This window comes from Mastigoproctus giganteus, chromosome 14, assembly GCF_048544385.1.
Source record: "Mastigoproctus giganteus isolate SK-2022 chromosome 14, ASM4854438v1, whole genome shotgun sequence".
NCBI lineage: Eukaryota > Metazoa > Arthropoda > Arachnida > Uropygi > Thelyphonidae > Mastigoproctus > Mastigoproctus giganteus.
The window spans coordinates 20,399,878-20,419,903 of NC_143588.1; the positions used below are offsets into that span (position 1 = coordinate 20,399,878).

Consider the following 20,026-nt stretch of genomic DNA (forward strand, 5'->3'; position numbering starts at 1 on the left):
GTGCCTTTCTTGCGTTTATCTTCAACAATTTATCCTCCACTTTACTCTCAGTTATTACAAGATTCTCTAGGTTACTGCTAGAGTTGAATACACCTCTAGCTTTCCCCTCGCTAAATAACTCCTCATGTGTGAATGTCAATGCAAAATATTCATTTAGTTTGTTAGCTACCTGAGCAGGATCATCAAAAGTTGGCCCATCGCTATCAAGTGGACCAATCTGATTCATCCCCTTCCTTCTAGAGTTTACATAAGTAAAGAACTCTTTGCTGTTTTTCTTTGCATCCCTTGCCAAAGATTTCTCGTAATCTGCCTTCGCCTGCCTAACCTCCTTTGTAACTTGGTTACAGATCAACTTGTATCTATCATAGGCTTCTGTGTCATGTGTTAATTTGTATGTATCCCATGCATGTTTCTTCTCTGCTATATGCCTCATCAGTTCATCTGACATCCATTTAGGCCTAAAACTTGAACAATATTTCTTAGTTGGTATGTATAGCCTAGTAGCTTCCAAGACAAGTTCTTTGAATGCTTCCCGTTTTGCATTTGCTGTTCTGCTGAACCATTTTAGTTCTTTAGTTTTGATAAGAATGTCCTTTACTTGAGTTTGCTGCCTAATCCATGTGTTTCTCTTCTTATCTAACAGTCTGATTCCCAATATAATTCATTCCATTCTTCACTGTGTAGTTCTCAGCTTCTCTTCCATTCTTCACTGTGTAGTTCTCAGCTTCTCTTCCATTCTTCACTGTGTAGTTCTCAGCTTCTCTTCCATTCTTTTGGTGAGTGCCCAAGTTTCACTTCCATAAGTCAGGTGGGGAGTATACATTGATTCATTATTTTACGTTTCAGACAAACTGGGATATTGCTCTTCAGTATGTGACTATATTTCCTGAATGCTATCCATCCAAAATTTATTCTTCTCTTGACTTCCAGCCATTTATCATTATTACAGCTAATAACTTGTCCCAGATAAGTATATGACTCCACCTTTTCAATTACTGCTCCTTCAATCATTATTTCCCTTTCCATGGCATACTTGTTCATCATTACTTTTGTTTTATCCATATTCATCTTTAGTCCAAAATCCTTACTAACTGTGCATAACTGATTAAGATTTTCCTCTAATTCTTTGGGGTCGTGGCTTATGACCACAATGTCATCTGCAAATCGTAAATGGTTTAGGTACTCTCCATTCACATTGACTCCTTTCTGCGACCAGTCTAATCCTCTGAAAGCTTCCTCAAGGGCAGCAGTAAACAGCTTCGGAGATATTGTGTCTCCTTGTCGAACTCCTTTCTCGATTTTAAATTTGCTACTGTCTTTGTCTAGTCTAATAAAGGAAGTAGCACTCTCATATATTTTCTTCAAAATCATAATATATGGAGTATCTCTGCCTTGTCTTTCCAGTGCCCGAAACATTGCCTTATGCTGTATGGAGTCAAATGCCTTTTCATAATCCACAAATGCCAGGCATAATGGTGTTTTATATTCATTTGCTTTTTCCATTAGCTGTGATATTACGTGAAGGTGATTCATAGTTGAGAACCCTGTCCTAAAGCCAGCTTGCTCTTTCGGTTGATTCTCATCAAGTATTCTTTCTAATCTGTTAGTAATGACCCTTGTGAACAACTTTTAGATGTGGGATAACAAGCTAATTGGTCTATAATTTCCAATTTCTGATTTATCTCCTTTCTCATGCAGCAAAACTATGATTGCATTATTCCACTGCTTAGGCATCACACCTTTTCTAATGCACTTTGTGAAGAGCCTTGCCAGTTTTTGTGTTATGTCTCTTCCTCCCAATTTTAACAACTCTACAGTAACTTCATCTTCCCCCGGGGCTTTCCTATTCTTCATTTTCTTCAATGCATGTTCTACCTCATCAGGAAGAATATTGGGTATGTCGTATGTGTTGCTACTTTGCAATCCATCTTCCCCACTGCTGGTATCATTCCGTCATTCCTTGTATAATTCTCTATAATAGTCTTCTGCTATTTGAATTATGCCTTCTCTGCTTTTTTTAAGTACACCATCGCTATTCTTCAGTTTCAGTATCATTTGTCTTTCTCTATTACTGCTCATGGCTGCTGATTTAAATCCTTTGTTTTCCCTTAATGCTTGTTCTACTTTTCTTGTGTTAAATCTTCTTATGTCCTCTCTGAGTCTCTTTCTAATGGCTTTGCATAACTCAGTATACTCAATTTTCTCCCTGTCAGTGTTTTTCTTGCTCTTCATTTGTCGTCTTCGGTTCATCATGAAAAGTGTTTCTTGACTAATTTTTTCTTCTTTGGATTTCTGTTTCCCTATAGGTTTCTTGGGCTTTATCACTTCCAGAAAGTTGTAATATTCCTTGTCGATATCTTGGTCCTGAGCAGTCTGCAGAAGCTCAAACTTGTTCTTAAGTTCCAGTACATACTGCTTTTTCTCCTCCTCTGTTATTTCAAAGACCTTTGTATTATTTACTCGAGTCAGTTTTTTCCTTTCCTTTCCTACATTTACATCAAGTGTACATCTTACCATTCTGTGATCACTTCCAACATTTACCTTATTCAGGATGGTAACATCATTCACAATATATGTTCTGTTAGTGAGGATGAAGTCGATTTCATTAGTTGTTAATCCATTTGGACTCTTCCATGTCCACTTTCTGTTCTCCCTTTTCTTGAAAAAAGTGTTCATTACTGACAGTCCTTGAGATTCTGCAAATTCCACAAGTCTTTCACCTCTTTTATTTCTTTCACCAATTCCAAAATTTCCTATAGCTCCTCTTTCTGCACTTTTTGCCTTTTTCCAACCTTAGCATTGAAGTCCCCCATAACAATAGTGTAGTTGGTTTTCTGCTCATCTAGAAGACTCTCAATTTCGGTGTACATTTCTTCAACCTCTTCATCGTCATGGCTCAATGTTGGTGCATAAATCATTATAATCTTTAGCTTGTACCTCTTAGAAATCTTGAGTATTAGTCTTGACACCCTTGGTGATGTACTTTTGAATTCCAAAATGTTGTTTTTAAAATCTTTATGGACCACAAACCCAACTCCACCTTCACTCCTTTCACTGTTTCCATTGGTGTACAGCAGATTTCTACTTGATAAACTTATAAGTGATTCATTTCTTCTTCTTCTTTCAGCCAAACCGATGATATTCCAATTCACATTTTCTAATTCCTTTTCCAGCTCTAATATCCTGTCTTCACCGATGAGTGATCGTACGTTATAACATGCCAAATTCAGTTTCATTGCATGGCAGCCTGGTCGTACCCAGAGATTCTTAGCTCCCTCTGCTTCCACTCTGATCCTCTCGCTGCCATAAGAGGGAGAGTGAAAGCTGCTGGGGACTGAGGGCCATTTGTATTGTTGTGCTCTCATATGTTGGAGGGTTTGGTCTTTTCCTCTTCACACTGACCAGGCGTCTTGAAGAGAACCACTCTACACGTTCGTTGCCACCTAAGTGACGTAACAGGGCTTACCATTGAGAAGGTGTGCATGAGTGGATTTTAGGGAGGCAGGCCAACCGGACTTCTCCTAAATCTTCTGTAATAGAGAGATATTGGATCCATCAGTGTTTTAGGCTGAGTGTCTGAGTGTTTGGGGCTTAGAGGGGAACAGTATACCTGTTCCCCTCTAAGCCACAACATCAATTATAGATCGCCGCAAAATTAAAATGATACTGTACATCATTTTATAATGAAATAAACATATAAATTAAAAAATAATAATAAGTTTAAGTAACTTAAACCCAAATTACGTGGCACCCCGGTTGAAAACCACTGCTCTAAGGAATCATTATAATAAGGATGTATCAAAAGGGCCAAACATTAGCAAGTATCGTGCGGAATTCAGATTTGTCAATAATAATATAGTAGCAATATATTATTAGTAATTCCCGAGTTACGTAAAACTCGACGAAGTAAGAAGTTCTGGATGTATCTCTTACGTATATCAGGGACTTTTGTATTTCTGGATTAACCGGGAAATCGATTATCTGGGATTTGTTTTTTACCATCTATCCCAGAAAATCGAGAGTGTACTGTACTTGGATTTCAGGAAAGCTTTTGACACTGTTGCGCATGGAAGACTACTGTACAAATTGGAACAGAATGGTATTAAGGGTAATACTTACGAGGTGTGACTACCCCATTGACGTCCTCGACAGGTGTGATCTACAGACACGTGACATCGTGACGACCAGCTACAACACCAACAGTGACGAGCCATCCACGAGGGCATTTATCCCATACTACCCCAACCTGTCACAACAGATCGGTAGAATCCTAAGAACGCACGGAATAAAGTGCATCCAACTCCCAGGCAAGAAACTGCGTTCTTTCATTTCCAACGTGAAAACACCTGTCCCCACCCTTCTGCAGAGCGGTTTGGTCTACCGCATCTCTTGCCGTGACTGCACTAGCTGCTACTTTGGAGAGACTGGACGTCGACTCGAGAAACGTCTCTCGGAGCACAAAAGAGCGATCCATTTAGCGGATATAGAACACTCAGCTATCGCCGAACATGTCTGGACAACCCACCACGACATCGACCCACACCGCGATGTCGTGGTGGTAGACAGATCCCACCATTACCTAAAGCGTACCTGGTTGGAATCGTTAAATATAAAATCTTCGGATAAATCCTTGAACAGGAACAGTGGTTGCCAAGTCAACCCGATCACAGAGTCAGTAGTTCTATCATTGGACAAACGCTGGCCACGTCATCATGCGTCACAGCCACAAACGTCAACAAACAATTAAACCTCGCGTCTCACGCACCTGGCAGTGCACATCTCCATTCCAACTGCCATTCATGTATTTTTAATTCTGATGAAGGCTACCATATAGCCGAAAGCTAATATATTTCTTCTTTATTTGTACGCTCTGTGTGTAACTATAATAAATTTCTTAATTAAGGGTAAGTTGCTATAATGGATAAAAGGATGGTTGAGTGGGAGAAGACAGAGGGTGGTAATCATTGGGTGCTATTGTTTGTGGACTAATGTTATTAGAGAAGTCCCACAGGGTTCGGTGTTGGGTCCACTGCTGTTTTGTATATTTATCAATGATATTGATGGAGGTATATCAGGCTTAGTATCGAAGTTTGCAGATGATGCAAAGGTTGGCAGGGTTGTTAATGACAGTAATGGCAGTGTGTTATTGCAACAGGATCTAGAAAATTTGGGCAGATGGGCTGAGAAGTGGCAACTGAAGTTTAACATTGAAAAATGCAAAGTACTGCATATGGGTAGAAGTAACCCCAGAGAAACGTACCAACTGTGTGGTACTACACTTAGGGTGGTAAAAAATGAAAAAGACCTGGGAGCAATTGTGCAGTCAGATATGAAGTTTTCTGAGCAATGCAGACAGGCTGCCAGGGCAGGTCATGGGGTGTTGTCAGTGATATACAGGAATTTTGCTAGCAGGGAAAGGGAGGTGATTGTCCCTCTGTATAAGGCAATGGTCAGGCCATACCTTGAGTACTGCATGCAGGTCTGGAGACCTCATTTTAGGAAGGATGTAGATTTGCTTGTGCACGTACAGAGAAGGGCAACAAGATTTGTGAGGAGAATGAAGGGATCCTCTTACCAGGAGAGGCTTATGTTCTGCAAATTGCAGCAGCTGGAGACTAGGTACCTACGAGGTGATCTGATTGAGGTGTATAAGGTCTTGAATGAGTTGAGCACGCTGAATTCTGATGGGATTCTTCCACTTGTTCAGATTACGAACCTAAGGGGGCATAAACTGAAATTGAGGAAGGACAGATGTAGAATAGATGTGCGGAAATTTGTCTTTAGCCAGCGGGTGGTTAATTGCTGGAACAAACTTCTATCTGTCTTTATGGAAGTTGATAGGATAAATAAATTTAAGGAGGAACTGGACAAATATTTAGAGGGGAGAAATTGTTTTGTAATTCTTTTTTTTTTGGCTGATGCTGCATAAGCTCATATATTTGCTTTCTTGCATCACATGCCACTACTACTACCACTGACTGGTCGGTCTAAGTTCAGCAGTGGGGAAAATCAGGGAGGCAATGATCAATGATGCATGAAGAGGATCAGTTAGACATAAAATGGAATTCTGAAAGAAGAAGCATGATTCTGTAAAAAAAATATGCTTAACTAAACTGATTACTTGATGGAGTCATTCATGTGCTGGATGTAAAAAATAATTTGTAAAGCATTTGACTCAGTATCACATCAGAGATATAAACTAGAATAAATTAGAATTACAGGAATAATGAATACGAAAGGAGTGTTCCTAGAGTTGATGCTTTAGAGCAGTGGTTGCCAACTTAATTTGTGATGCGATCTACTTTTTTTCTTAAAAATGTGCCGCATCTCAAGAATTTCATTGCACATGGTTAAAAAAGTTAAACACATATTGAAAAGTGGTGTTTATAAATTTTAAAATTAAATACAATTCGGAATTCTTATTTTAAATTCATACGTATTTAAAATTTTAATTTATGCGAAATTTGTATCTTCAAGTCATCTGCCAAGCTTTCAAAATTGGGGATATACTGTGATAAGGCCAACCATAAAGAATCTTCTGTATGCATGTCCGTAAGAGTAGAGCGAGTCTTCGTCTTTGTTTGTTTCTATACGAAAAGGCCAATTCACATAGATATGTGGAACCAAAACAGGAATTTAAAAGTTCACTGCATTTTTTTTTACATTTGGGTACTTTTCTCGGCAAACATATTTCCAAAAGTCGTCTTCTTATGATCTGGGTTTTAGGAAAATATCGTTTCGCGATGTAATAATTTAATTTTCAAGTAATATTTTTTCCATGTGAAAAATCTCAGAAATTTTTTCTACAATTTGTTTCGTATCTAAATCGACATTAAATGGATAAGAAATATATTGAATAATGTCTTCAATCGTTTCAAAATCATCCACAACTTTCTCAATTTCAGAAACATATTTCTCACTATTAAATTCAAACACAGGATATTTTTTACAAATGATCTTGCATATTTGCAAAATGATCGGATTTTTTTTTCGTTGAGATCCTTAGCCATTGCCAAAAATTGTTATTTATGCAGAAATACTACTAATCAGTGCGTTGAAGTGCCTTTCTAAATTTCCTTTTTTGGGGTATTGCCACGGAAGCATTGCAGATCAAACAACATTTTTCTTTCATCATTACAAAAAAGTATTCTAGTTCCCACTCTTGATGAAAAAGATATGTTTTGCTCTTTTTCGTAGTATTAATTTTAAATCAGAGGTTATTAAATTAACGTACAAGTACTATCCAGTTATTAATATTCTTCTTCTTCTTTGTCCTCGCCTTCTTCCCACGTTCATATGGGGTTGGCACTCTGCTCTTTCCATTCATCGTCCCAATGTTCAATGTTCCTATTCTAACACTTTTCAACTCCTTCTTCATCTCCCTAGCCGAACTAACTTCTTTAACCGGACCCATCCTTTGTTCGGTAGCCCTGACACATCTACTTTCCATCAATCACCTTTTCTTTTGGCATAGTTTTTACGACTGGATACCCTTCCTGACGTCAACCCTGACCATTTATCCGGGCTAGGGATTTAAGCTGTCGATCTGCCAAGCCTTACGCAGCTATATAGAAATGGTAGCTCTTATACAATGGTGATGTCACAATTTAATAATTTTACGAAATTTATGCCAAATTTCTAATCCCACTGAACAAGCAGGTGGCACTGCTGTAGTTCTTTTATCTCATGAAAATGGCTGACTCGGTAGAATGACTGTGACCTTGAAAATAACAGTAGTATTATCCAGTTATTAATATTAAGAAAGCTAAATAATAATTCAACACATACACTATGCCCTCCACAACGTAACTGCATGTATGCATTTTCACTGGACAATCCTAGCGGCTGCACGGCAACAAGAGTAGTCATGTGGTTCAACAGATTTAAAATAAATTTTCTGTTTATACCCCGGGACGACCAAATGGTCAGAGGAGTTCATAAGATAGACAGAATACAAGAAACAGCACCGTATTTAGTAGTGATGGGCTTGAACCCCGGTCACTCAAGGCACATGCATGATCACTCATCTACGGCGGCCAGTTTTGTAATAAGCGCATTCAGTGGGGTGCATAATAATAATATTTAGATTAATCTATTTTTTACATCAATTTAAAATTTGTCACAATTGACCCAAAATTAAAGCCGCGATCGACTGGTAGATCGCAATCGACTTGTTGGCCATCCCTGCTTTAGAGAATACTGAACAAACAATTTTGCAATCTCCAAACAAATCTCTACGAAAACAACATTTAAAAGGTATACCACTTGGTTCAGCTCAACATTCACTGTACGAAAAACACCTAAAACCTTTTCCATACTGAATCCATAGTATGCATGAACTTCAATTTCAGAATAAGGTTAAAAAATTTAAACTGTTACTGGTTTAAAAGTCTTGCCATTAGGTGTTAAAACCTTGAATAAAATTTATTTCACTCATGAAGTGTGGTTTCACTTCTTGAGGATGCAACAATAAAAACTGGAGAAAGCAGTAGGCTCTTCTTATGTGGGCAAAAAAAAAAAAAAAAAAAAAAATCAGTATTTGGTGTGGCATATCTCAAAGAAGGGCAGGTGGGCTCATAATGTTTGAATAAATCATCACTTCTCATGTTTACCAGGGAACCATAATACAATTTATTTCCTTGCTAGAGGAAAATTGTTGAAATAAAGTTGCTTCAAACGTTGGAGACCTCTGTCTCCAACAAGAGTGGGCAGCCTGCCATACCAGACACTGAAACTTTTGTGGGGATTGATTCATATAACAAGGATTAGCCTCCTAAGTTTCCCGAGTGAACACCACCAGACTTCTTTTTATGGGATTATTAAAGCAGAAAGCCAGCAAGAGCAATTCACAAAGAATTCAGCAGCTCAAAATGAACATTAAAAATATAGTCTGGAGTGTATTGACAAAAACCCTTAGTCATGTCACTCGCAATGTGATCAAGGAAGTGAATTTATGTACAGCAAACATGGATGATACTTTCAACAATGTTTATCAACTACTGTTTGTTAATTATTCTGATAATAAATTGGATTTTCCTTTGATCATTTTGGAGTTTACTTTTAAAATAAACACTCTGAACATACCTATGATTTTTAGAATTTATAACAAGCAAGATCACACATAGATTAGTGCAAAAGCATTGTTTTAACATAGCCATCACGTTAAATTTAACTAATTTAATTAGTTAAATTAATTAATCAAATTAGCATCGTTTTGGTTATATCTCATATTGTGAATGCCTAACAACGCGTTGCCATGGTATTGTACTACCTCGAATAAGTAACACTTCACCATTATTTATTCGCCATTAGTAACACTACTGTTATTTATTCTCAGCAGATACCACCACCCAGACGGCACCATTTCAAAGCTTGTTGGCTTCTCTTCGGTGGGTGGGCAGGTACCCTGGTGTTGCAATAGTGAAAACCCGGTTATGAAGTATAACTTCACAATATGAGGGATGTCTGATGGTGTGCAGTGATACAGTCTATAAAATATTTAGTGGCAACGGCCTCATGCTACAAGATAGAATAACTAACATATAGGTTAGAGCAAAAGCATCATGTTAATGTGGCCATCTACCTCGTAACATGAGGCATTTGCCTTTAAATATTTTATAGTCTATATCACTGCACACCATCAGGAATCTCTCATATTGTGAAGTTATACTTCATAACTGGGTTGTCACTATTGCAACACCAGGGTACCTGCCCACCCACAGAAGAGAAGCCAACAGACTTTGAAATGGTGCTGTATGGGTGGTGGTATCTGCTGAGAATAAATAACAGTAGTCTTCTTCACTGGTGAAGTGTTACATATTCGAAGTAATACAATACCATGGCAACTTGTTGTGAAGGGACTCACAATATGAGATATAACCAAAATGATGCCAATTTAATTAATATAACAACTTAGGTAGATGGCTATGTTAAAATGATGCTTTTGCACTAACCTACATGTTAGTCATTCTACCTCGTAGCATGAGGCCTTTGCCCTTAAATATTTTATAGTCTATAACAAGCAAGATCTTATTTGAAATCAATATTTGCACATAGAAAATATTACTTACCTACAGGAGGTGGATTCAAATTTTCTGATATGCTTAATCTTTTCTCTAAGCTTTCTATACTGTTCCTTAGAGGTATAGAACTCTGAGAAGAAGTTAATGATTTGGTAGACACAAGCCTTTGCAATCTTTCATTATCTAACTTTAAACTCATCATTTCATTCTGTAAGAAAAAATATATAGTTAACTTAAAAACCTATATGCTGTTAAGGAGAAAGAGAAGGAGCTATGTGCAAGAGTAATTCTATAGACTATGTACAAAGCAAATATTCTGAGTTCCTCGGAACAGATGTTTGTTGGAAAATTTGGACATCTTTTTGATTTAGCATGTTTAATAGCATTGGCTGAGGCACGTGATGCATGAAAGCAAGCTTATATAGCATCAGCCAAAAAAAAAAAAAAAAAAATAGAAAAAAAAAATAACCTTCCTATTTCACCCATCCAGTCACTTCAGATGTTTGTCTAGTTCAGCCTTAAATTTATTTAAGCTATCAACTTCCACAAAAACAGATGGAAGTTTGTTCCAGCAACCAACTACCTGATGGCTAAAGACAAACTTCTGCACATCAATCCTACAACTGTCTTTCCTCAATTTGAATCTATGCCCCCTCAGGTTCTTAATCTGAGCAAGCAGAAGTATCCCCTCAGCATTGAGCCTGCTCAAACCATTCAAGGCCTTATACACCTCAATCAGATCACCTTGCAGGTGCCTAGTCACCAGATGCTGAAACTTGCAGAACTTAAGCTTCTCTTGGTAAGAGCACCCCGTTGTTCTGCTCACTAATCTCGTTGCCCTTCCCTCTACTCTTTCCAGCAGCTCTACGTCCTTCCTAAATGAGATTTCCAGACCTGTATACAGTACTGAAGGTGTGGCCATGACCATTGCCTTATACAAAGGGTTATCACCTCCTATGAATATCTTTCTGATATATCATTTTGTCAATGATATATGCAGAAATATATCTATTTCTGATATATAATTGACAAAACTCCATGACCTGCTCTGGCAACCCATCTGCAACACTCAGAGAACCCCACATCCATCTGCACAATCACCCCAAGTCTTCTTCATTCTCCACTCTCTGAGTGCAGTACTACACAGTTGGCAAGTTTCTCCTGGGCCACCGCCACCCACATGCAACACCCCAAGCCCACCCCACAACCCCTCCAGACCCCGCTGCACCAGCAGCACTGTCTCCACTATCACCAATGACCCCGCCAACACATGTACCACCCGCACACTAAGCCATTTATACCTCCGTCATTACCACTGATAAATACACAAAACAACAATATGGTACGTTAAATAGATAGTATGAATCAGAGCTGTAATGCTCAATATGTTCTACGTTGATAATTAATATTTGCAAAATAATAAGAGGAATTTACCTCAATATAGTACGTAGAACACTTCCGTATGATACTCTCCAAAATTAAAACGAAAAAATTTAAAAACTTACATTAGAGTAACAAATAATTAAAAACCAATTTAACACAATTAGCATTAGCATTAGTAGAGGCATATGATGCAAGAAAGCAAGCTTATTCAGCATCAGCCAAAAAAAAAAAAAAAAAAAAAACCCACTCCCATTTCACCCCTCCGTTCGTTCGAAATACCTGTCCAGTTGAGCTTTAAATTTGTTTAGGCTATCAACTTCAACAACAAGTGATGGAAGTCGGTTCCACCAACCAACCACCCGCTGGCCAAAGGCAAATTTCCGCACATCTATCCGACATCCGTCCTTCCTCAATTTGAATTTATGCCCTCTGAGGTGATTATTCTGAGCAAGATGAAGAATCCCATTGGCATTGAGCATGCTCAAACCATTCAAAGCCTTATACACCTCTATCAGATCACCTCGCCGGTGCCCAGTCTCCAGACTCTGTAATTTGCAAAACTTAAGCCTTTCTTCGTAAGAGCAACCCTTTGTTCCATTCACTAATCTTGTTGCCCTTCTCTGTACCCGTTCCAGCAGCTCTACATCCTTCTTGAAATGAGGCCTCCAGACCTGTATACAGTACTCAAGATGTGGCCTAACCATTGCCTTATACAAGGGAATAATCACCTCCTTATCCCTGCTAGAAAAATTCCTGTATATCATTGACAAGACACCATGAGCTACTCATGCAGCTTGTCTGCACAGCTCAGAGAACTTCATATCTGCCTGCACAATTACCCCCAGGTCCTTTTCATTCTCCACCACTGTCAGTGTAGTACCGCAGAGTTGATATGTTGCTCTGGGGTTACTGTTTCCCATATGTAGTACTTTACATTTGTCAATGTTAAACTTCATTTGCCACCGCTCAGCCCATCTGTTCAACCTTTCCAGATCCTGTTGCAGCAGCATAGCGTCAGTAGTGTCCTTAACAACCCTGCCAAACTTTGTATCATCTGCAAACTTGGACATTAAACTTGATATCCCATCATCAATATCATTCATAAACACCGAAAACAATAACGGACCCAACACTGAACCCTGAGGAACTCCACTAATAACATTAGTCCACGTTGAGCAGTGTCCATTGATTACCACTCTCTGTCTTCTGCCACTCAACCATCCCCTTATCCATAGCAGCAATTTGCCTCCAATGCCACACTGCTCCAATTTGTGCAGCAGTCTTCCATGTGCAACAGTATCAAAAGCCTTTCTAAGATCCAAATATATAATATCAAAGTTATTCCCTGCATCCAGTTCTGTGACTACATCATAGTATCCAATCAAATTGGTCAGGCAAGACCTGCCCTTAACAAAGCCATGCTGCGTCTGGGCTATAACTGAATACTTGTCTAGATGATCCTGCAGTGCTTCTTTAACCAGTGCCTCCATTAACTTACCTGGAACAGAAGTTAAACTAACAGGTCTATAATTACTTGTGTCAGCCTTTGATCCTCCTTTGTGAATTGGGGTTACAATTGCACATCTCCAGTCTATGGGTACCTCCCCTGAGTCCAAAGAAGCTCTCATAATTATGGCTAGGGGTTTGCTTACCTCCTTTGCTGCCTCCTTTAATATAACTGGATAGATCCCATCCATCCCAGGTGCCTTTTTTATGTTAACCCTCAACAATCTCTCCTCCACTTTCCTCTCAGTTATTACAAAATCATCCAGCTCACTGCCAATGTTTACTTTACCTACCTCATTCTCCTTCCTGAATAACTCCTCATGCGTGAATGTAGATGCAAAATACTCGTTTAGATTGTTAGCCACCTGAGCAGGATCCTCAACTATTGAACCATCAATATCCAGTGGACCAATCTGATTCATCCCTTTCCTTCTCGAATTTAAATATGTAAAGAACTCTTTTCTGTTTTTCTTTGCATCCTTTGCCAAGGATTTTTCGTAGTCTGCCTTTGCCTGCCTAATCTCCTTTGTGACTTGGTTACAGACCAACTTATATCTATCATAGGCTTCCATGTCACCCATTAATTTGTATGTATCCCATGCATTTTTCTTCTCTGCCACATGTCTCATTAGTTCATCTGACAACCATTTAGGCCTAAACCTTGAACAATATTTCTTAGTTGGTATGTAAAGCCTGGTAGCCTCCAAGATTAGTTGGTCATCAGTTGGTCCCACTGTATAGAATTTAAATACTGTCTCAGACCATCATAGTTGCCTTACGAAACAAAAACCCTTTCCCTTTACCTCTGATGGTAGTTACCTCCTTGAGTAAATCCCACTTCAACACACTGTGATCACTGCCACCTAGTGGTTCATTTATCTGCAGATTCTTAATGCATGAAGAATCACTACTGATAATCAGATCAAGAGTATTGCTCCCTCTTGTTGCCTCACGAACATGCTGATGTAGAAAACAATCATCCAATAAATCCACAAAAGCCTTGCTAGTGTGCGAGTGACCAACCCACAAATTCCAGTCAATATCTGGGAAATTAAAATCCCCCATTATAAGACTCTCTGATTTACTGGCCCACTCTATTTCCCTGTACAATATCTTATTATACTCCTCAGAGTCGTTAGGCATTTATAGCACACTCCTACTCTCAATTTTGATTTCCCTATGCTTATGTCACACCAAACTGACTCGACACTGCCCTGTCCATCGATGTCGACTGGCTTCACTTCCTTGGACTTGATGTGTTTCTTAATTAATAGCATAACCCCTCCTCCCCTCCTGTCCTGTCTATCCTTTCTATACACATTGTATTCCCCAAATTCCAGTTCCGCATTACTTATATCTGTGTGACACCACGTCTCTGATATCCCAACAATATCTGCCTTTGACGTTTTGAGCAATACCTCAAATTCATCAAATTTATTTACCAAATCAATTCAATCAATTGATAAATAAATTAAATCAATTTATCACAATTAAAAATAAATTTAACACAATTAAAAAGATTAAAAAGAATCTAACAAAAATATTCAATCCTTCCTGAAGTTGACAATGCTTTTCGACCATATGCCGTGATCACAGGAATGAAAATTACCGAATAGGGTTGAACATGAAACTTAAATAGTGATTATGTGTCTTCGTGCATGCGCGTAAAGGTCCACACATCGGAGGTCAAATATGGCCAACAAACATTAACAGAATTCTCATGTAATTTAATTTCAACAGTTTCTGCAATTAATAGTTTGATATAATTACGTTGGACACTTAAGTATTTTGGCCTTGTTAAATAAAAAGGTATGTTTTTCATTACTGGCATGAAAGGCTAATTCTGATGCTGTTGAGCAAGAAGCATGAACTGAGGCTTCAATGTTGATTTACACGAATATTCAGAGAAAAATGTGTCGAACCTTGGTAAGACGAGTCACAATCACCGCAAGAAATATTGTATATCAGGTCATTAATTTGTGTTTTGAACGCGGAAAGAACCGAGCAATTGTTCAGTATAGTGTGTAATTTCCGTATTGGCCTGGCCACAAATTTAAATTCGGTTTCTTTAAAGAATCTGTTAAACTGTTTGTGCCACTGTTCAACATATGGGACAGAAATAAAGTATTTTTTGATATTGTTATTGTTGGTTGGTGTAGTATTTTGATCCTATCCTTAGCTGTACCCTAATTCAGTTTGCTGTAGCAAGGGGATAACCCCTGTTTAAGAACCTGCTAGTTAATATTTGTATTTCTGAGCAGATTCGTCGTTGAATATTTATAGGCATTTAGAAATTTATTAAAGATGAATGATCTTTTGTAGGTGAACGGGTGATAGCTATTATAATGTAGAAGCATACTGGTGTTTGTAGGTTTTCGATAGATGCTAAATTGGATTTTATTCGAGTCCCAAGTAAGCGTGAAATTTAGGAAGTTTAATGACTTTGTATCCGTATCCTCCCTTTCCAATGTAAATTTGAGCCTAGAATGAATATTATTAAACCAATGTAAAATGTCTTGGATAGTAGTACTATCAGTATTAACTAGAACATTGTCTATATACCTCCCATAGTATGTGATACGGGGTTGAAAAGGTGTCAAATGTATAAGCTCAATCATTGAGAGATAGATCTCTGACATAAAGCCGCTCAGGCTCAAACCCATTGGCAATCCAAAAATTTGTTTGTACACCTTGTGTCGAAAGTTGATATAGTTGGCCACAACTAACAGCTTAATTAAGTGAAAAATTTTCTTAATAGGTAGCTTCGTATAATTAATCTGTATCAAGCTATTATTCAACATATCCCAAATAATATCTAATGTGTATTCAACGTTTACATTCATATATAACAAGGTAATATCTAGTGAGAATAAATTGTCATTGTCACCAAGTCTACAGTATTTAAGATTATTAAATAATGTATCGTAGTTCTTAATCCCAAATTGTATTACCTGTCTAAAGGGTTTTATAATGCTATATATAGTATATAATCATAAAGCTATATACATGTGTGGCTAAGGATGAAAATGCCGAGTTCCTGTAGGAAACAATAGGTCGAATAGGAAATCCAGTCTTGGGTAATTTTACCTGACCGAAAAGTGCAGGAATATTGTATGTTCTGGCCTTAAATTCCTTTAACTGAGCCATAGTAATGTAGTCGTTTTTTATATACGTGATTAACATTTTATTGTATTGATTGACCAAATTGGTAAACAGTGCCAGGTCTACTTTAAGATGAGTGGAGGTATCTGAAACAACTCTGACTCTAACTTATTAATATAATCAGGTTTATCTAGTATTACCACTGTATCTCCTTTATCTGCCCTTTGTATAATAATGTCCTTATTTTCCCGAAGTTCTCATAAAGCTGAACTGCCATGTGTATTCAATTTAGGAAGTCGTGTTTCTTTTATGTTATTCACTACTTAGTTAACTTGTTGAAAAAATAAATCTTTGTGTGGAACATTACGAAGTCCAAATTCAATATCAATTACACATTGTTTTTTAGGTAGTTTTTGAGGTGGTAAATTATAATTTAATCCTTTGGATAAAAGTGTTGTTGTTGTTATTTGGTTTTTAGGAGCATTAGCAACTAAGGCCATATTGCTCCGGTGTGGTGGTCATTCCCTGACCTTTCCGCATGTTCCGTATTTGGTGGTGACGGGCTCGAACCCCGGTCTAATCAAGAAGCGTATGCTACGCACTGCTGCTCCTTCCCACCTGGCTACGGAAGCTCCCGGATAAAAGTGAAATCTGGTCCTGCGATAGCGTACACAAGGAAAGATTTGTAACCTGTTGATACGTTGGTTCGTTGAATACCGGGTGAGTGGGAGTTCGTGAACTATATGACGTATTCTGTGGTAGTACATTGTGTGTCTGTGGTGGGGGGGGTTGTCACCCAACTCATATGTACTTGGTTGCAAGCCTGCGACAATGTGTTAGAATTCGCATGAACGTCTTGACCTTTCCGATAATGTTTGCAATTTATTAACGTGTCTGATTTTTATTTCTGAGGCCTGTGCTTCCCATCGCAAATTTATGGAGGTTTTCAATATAGACCAATCGTTAGGATGTAGATAATTTTTTTTATTATTAGTTTGCAAATGTTAAGTCAAATAGTATGTTCAATAAATATCTTAATATTCTTAGTCAAATTTGTCAGCTGATTTTTAAATTTAGCTTGAGATTTTTTAAGTTACAACTTAATATTTGTAGAGCTTTGTACTGGAGAACTGGTGCTAATGCACCAGTTCTCCAGAACAAACATAGTAGTGGAATTGTAGGGTTTTGATTATGTTAAATAAGTAGCTCGATGTTTCTACTCACATATGTTGGCATATACTTTTTTGTTCATAGCTATAAAATTTTACTTTTATTAAGGCTATAAATAAATTAAAATTCTACAAACATAACAGTATAGCATAGTATATATAAAGTAAACTTGATAGCATAATGTGTACTATTGCATTAATGTATATATTAAGCTTAGTGTAGTATTACCAAATTTGTTGGTGGCACTCTTTCTCTTGCTGAGACTACACACGAGGGGGCATAAATTCAAACTGAAGAACTGTGATTGCACTATAGATGTGGAGAAGGTTGCCTTCAGCTAGGAGATGGTTTATTGTTGGAACAAACTTCCATCTGTTGTCGTGGAAGTGAACAGTTTGAATAAATTCAAGGAAGAACTAGACAAATAATTGGAGGGGATGGAGGGATACGTTGGGTAGTTTTTTTTGGCCTGATGCTCTCTAAGCATGGTTTCTTGCATCATTTGCCACTACTTATACAATAATATTAATACTAACATGCAAAATAATTTGCATAAATGTTATATTATGCTTAATATCTCTCTATACATTAAAAAAAGTTTTTCTCCTAGTGATATTTATTCGAGCCAATGGGAGAAGAGGTGGGGCAATTGCGTCATTTATTCGCACCAATAGGAGAAGAGGGCAGTGAAGTGTCATTACAAATGGTTGGTTGGTTTTAATGGGGGTTTATTGGCACAAGGGCAACTAAGGCCAAAATGTGCCTGTCGCAGTAGTTCTGCAAACGAAATCTTTTTTTTTTTTTTTCCAGTCATACCTCAAATCAGTTTGTATAAATGAATTTGCTTTAAAAAATTAAATAGGTCGGACTGATTTGCATCATCACTGAGAATTTGGTTCATCTCTAATGAGTTATTTTGGGTTTGAACTGCTTTAAAATTTGTTAATCGAGCAGCATGGTTATGTGGACACTCGATGGTTGGTTGTTGGGTTTTATTGGCACATTAGCAATAAGGCTATAATGCGCCACTGGACACTCGAGGAGGATATGTTTTACCATTAGTAGGGCAGAACAATGGCGACAGCGAGGAGGTTCATCGCCTGTCAGCAAGTGAAAGTGGGTGATATGCGTATGCCCGATGCGTGTCCTTGCAAGGACCACCTCTTCTCGTCTGTTCACTCATAAACTAGATTTCCAGTACTGTAGAATTTTCTTTATTTGGAAGAGCTTATTAAGTCATTACAAATGCGCAAGTAAATAATTACATAGGTCATTTCCTGATTAGATTTCAATTAGTGTGTTATTATTAGCATTAGTAAAGGCACGTGATGCAAGAAAGCAAGCTTATATAGCATCAGCCAAAAAAAAAAAAACTACCCATCCACTGACTCTAGTCAGTGGATGGGTAGTTCTGCCTTGAATCTATTTAAGCTATCAACTACAACGATAGATGTAAGCCGGTAAATCACAATGTCTTATAATGGGAGATTCTTTCCAGATATTGACTAGAAATTGTGGATTGATCACTCGCACACTAGCAACAATTTGGGGATTTATTGAATGACTGTTAGCTAAAGCAGCAAATTTGAAAGACAACTAAAGAAAGAGTAATACTCTTGATCTCATCATCAGCAGTAATTATTCATGTATTAAGAATCTACAGATAAAGGAACCACTAGGTGGCACTGATCAAAGTGTATTGATGTGGGATTTATTTAAAAATGTAACTACCATACTTAAGTAATTCCCATGATGTTACCAACAGCAAATTCTAAATGAGAAGCATGAAGAATTAATCATGGGAGTTACTAGGCTATTCGTACAAACTAAGAAATATTGTTCAAGGCTTAGACGGATGTCATATGAACAACCCCCAGGGGCTCACATCTGGTGAGTATGGGTTTGGCACACCCAGGGTCCTGAGCTGGATATCATCATTCTTCTCTTTCTTGGTGATTCCCTTTTACTTTTCTCTCTCTCTCTCTCTCTCTCTCTCTCTCTCTCTCTCTCTCTCTTTCTCTTAGGGTAACTGGGGAAATTTTTTTTTTTTGGCGGTGCAGCATAAGCCTCAGGCTTCCTTGCACCATATAGCTAATAATAATAATAAAAATAACTGATGAGACTAGTCACAGAGAATAAAATGCATGGGATGCATAAACTATATCAGGTGATAAAGAAGCCTCTGGTAGATATAAACTAGTGTATAATCAATTCACAAAGGAGGTTAGGCAAGCGAAGGCAAATTATGAGAAATCTTTGGCAAAGGATGCAACGAAAAACAGCAAAAACTTCTTTAATTATGTAAATTCTAGAAAGAAGGGATGAATCAGATTGGTCCACTTGACGCCGATGGTTCAACTGTTGATGACCCTGCTCACGTAATTGACAAACTGAAATAGTATTCTCCATCTACATTCACATGTGAGGAATTTTCTAAGGAACTGGAATTCAGAAGTTTATCAAACTCTAACAGGGAGCTAAATGATTTTGTAATAACTGAGAGGAAAGTGGAAGATAGATTGTTAAAGTTAAACATAAGAAAGCCATAATTATGAGAGCATCCTTGGATTCAGGGGAGGTCCCCCACAGACTGAAGATGTGCAAATGTATCCCGAATTCACAAGGGGAGGATAAAAGGGTAAGACGAGTAATCATAGATCTGTTAGTTAAACTTCTGTTGCAGGGAAAATAATGGAGTCACTTGTAAAAGAAGTAATGCAGGATCATCTAGACATGATAGCAGTTATATTTCAGACACAATTTAAATGGATACTACGATGGAAGGTGTCCTCTCTGTTTGTTATTTGGTTTTTAGGAGCATTAGCAACTAAGGCCATATTGCT

General features: G+C 37.8%; 1 protein-coding gene across 1 annotated transcript in view; it reads right to left on the minus strand.

Moving 5' to 3' along the window:
• The window catches only part of LOC150075004 (uncharacterized), a 1,344,778-nt gene that overhangs the window by 403,340 nt on the left and 921,412 nt on the right, over positions 1-20,026 (minus strand). Inside the window, exon 23 of the mRNA XM_090389033.1 lies at positions 10,071-10,230. Within this exon, the coding sequence (XP_090245159.1) occupies positions 10,071-10,230 (160 nt within the window). The remainder of the gene's footprint in view (positions 1-10,070; positions 10,231-20,026) is intronic.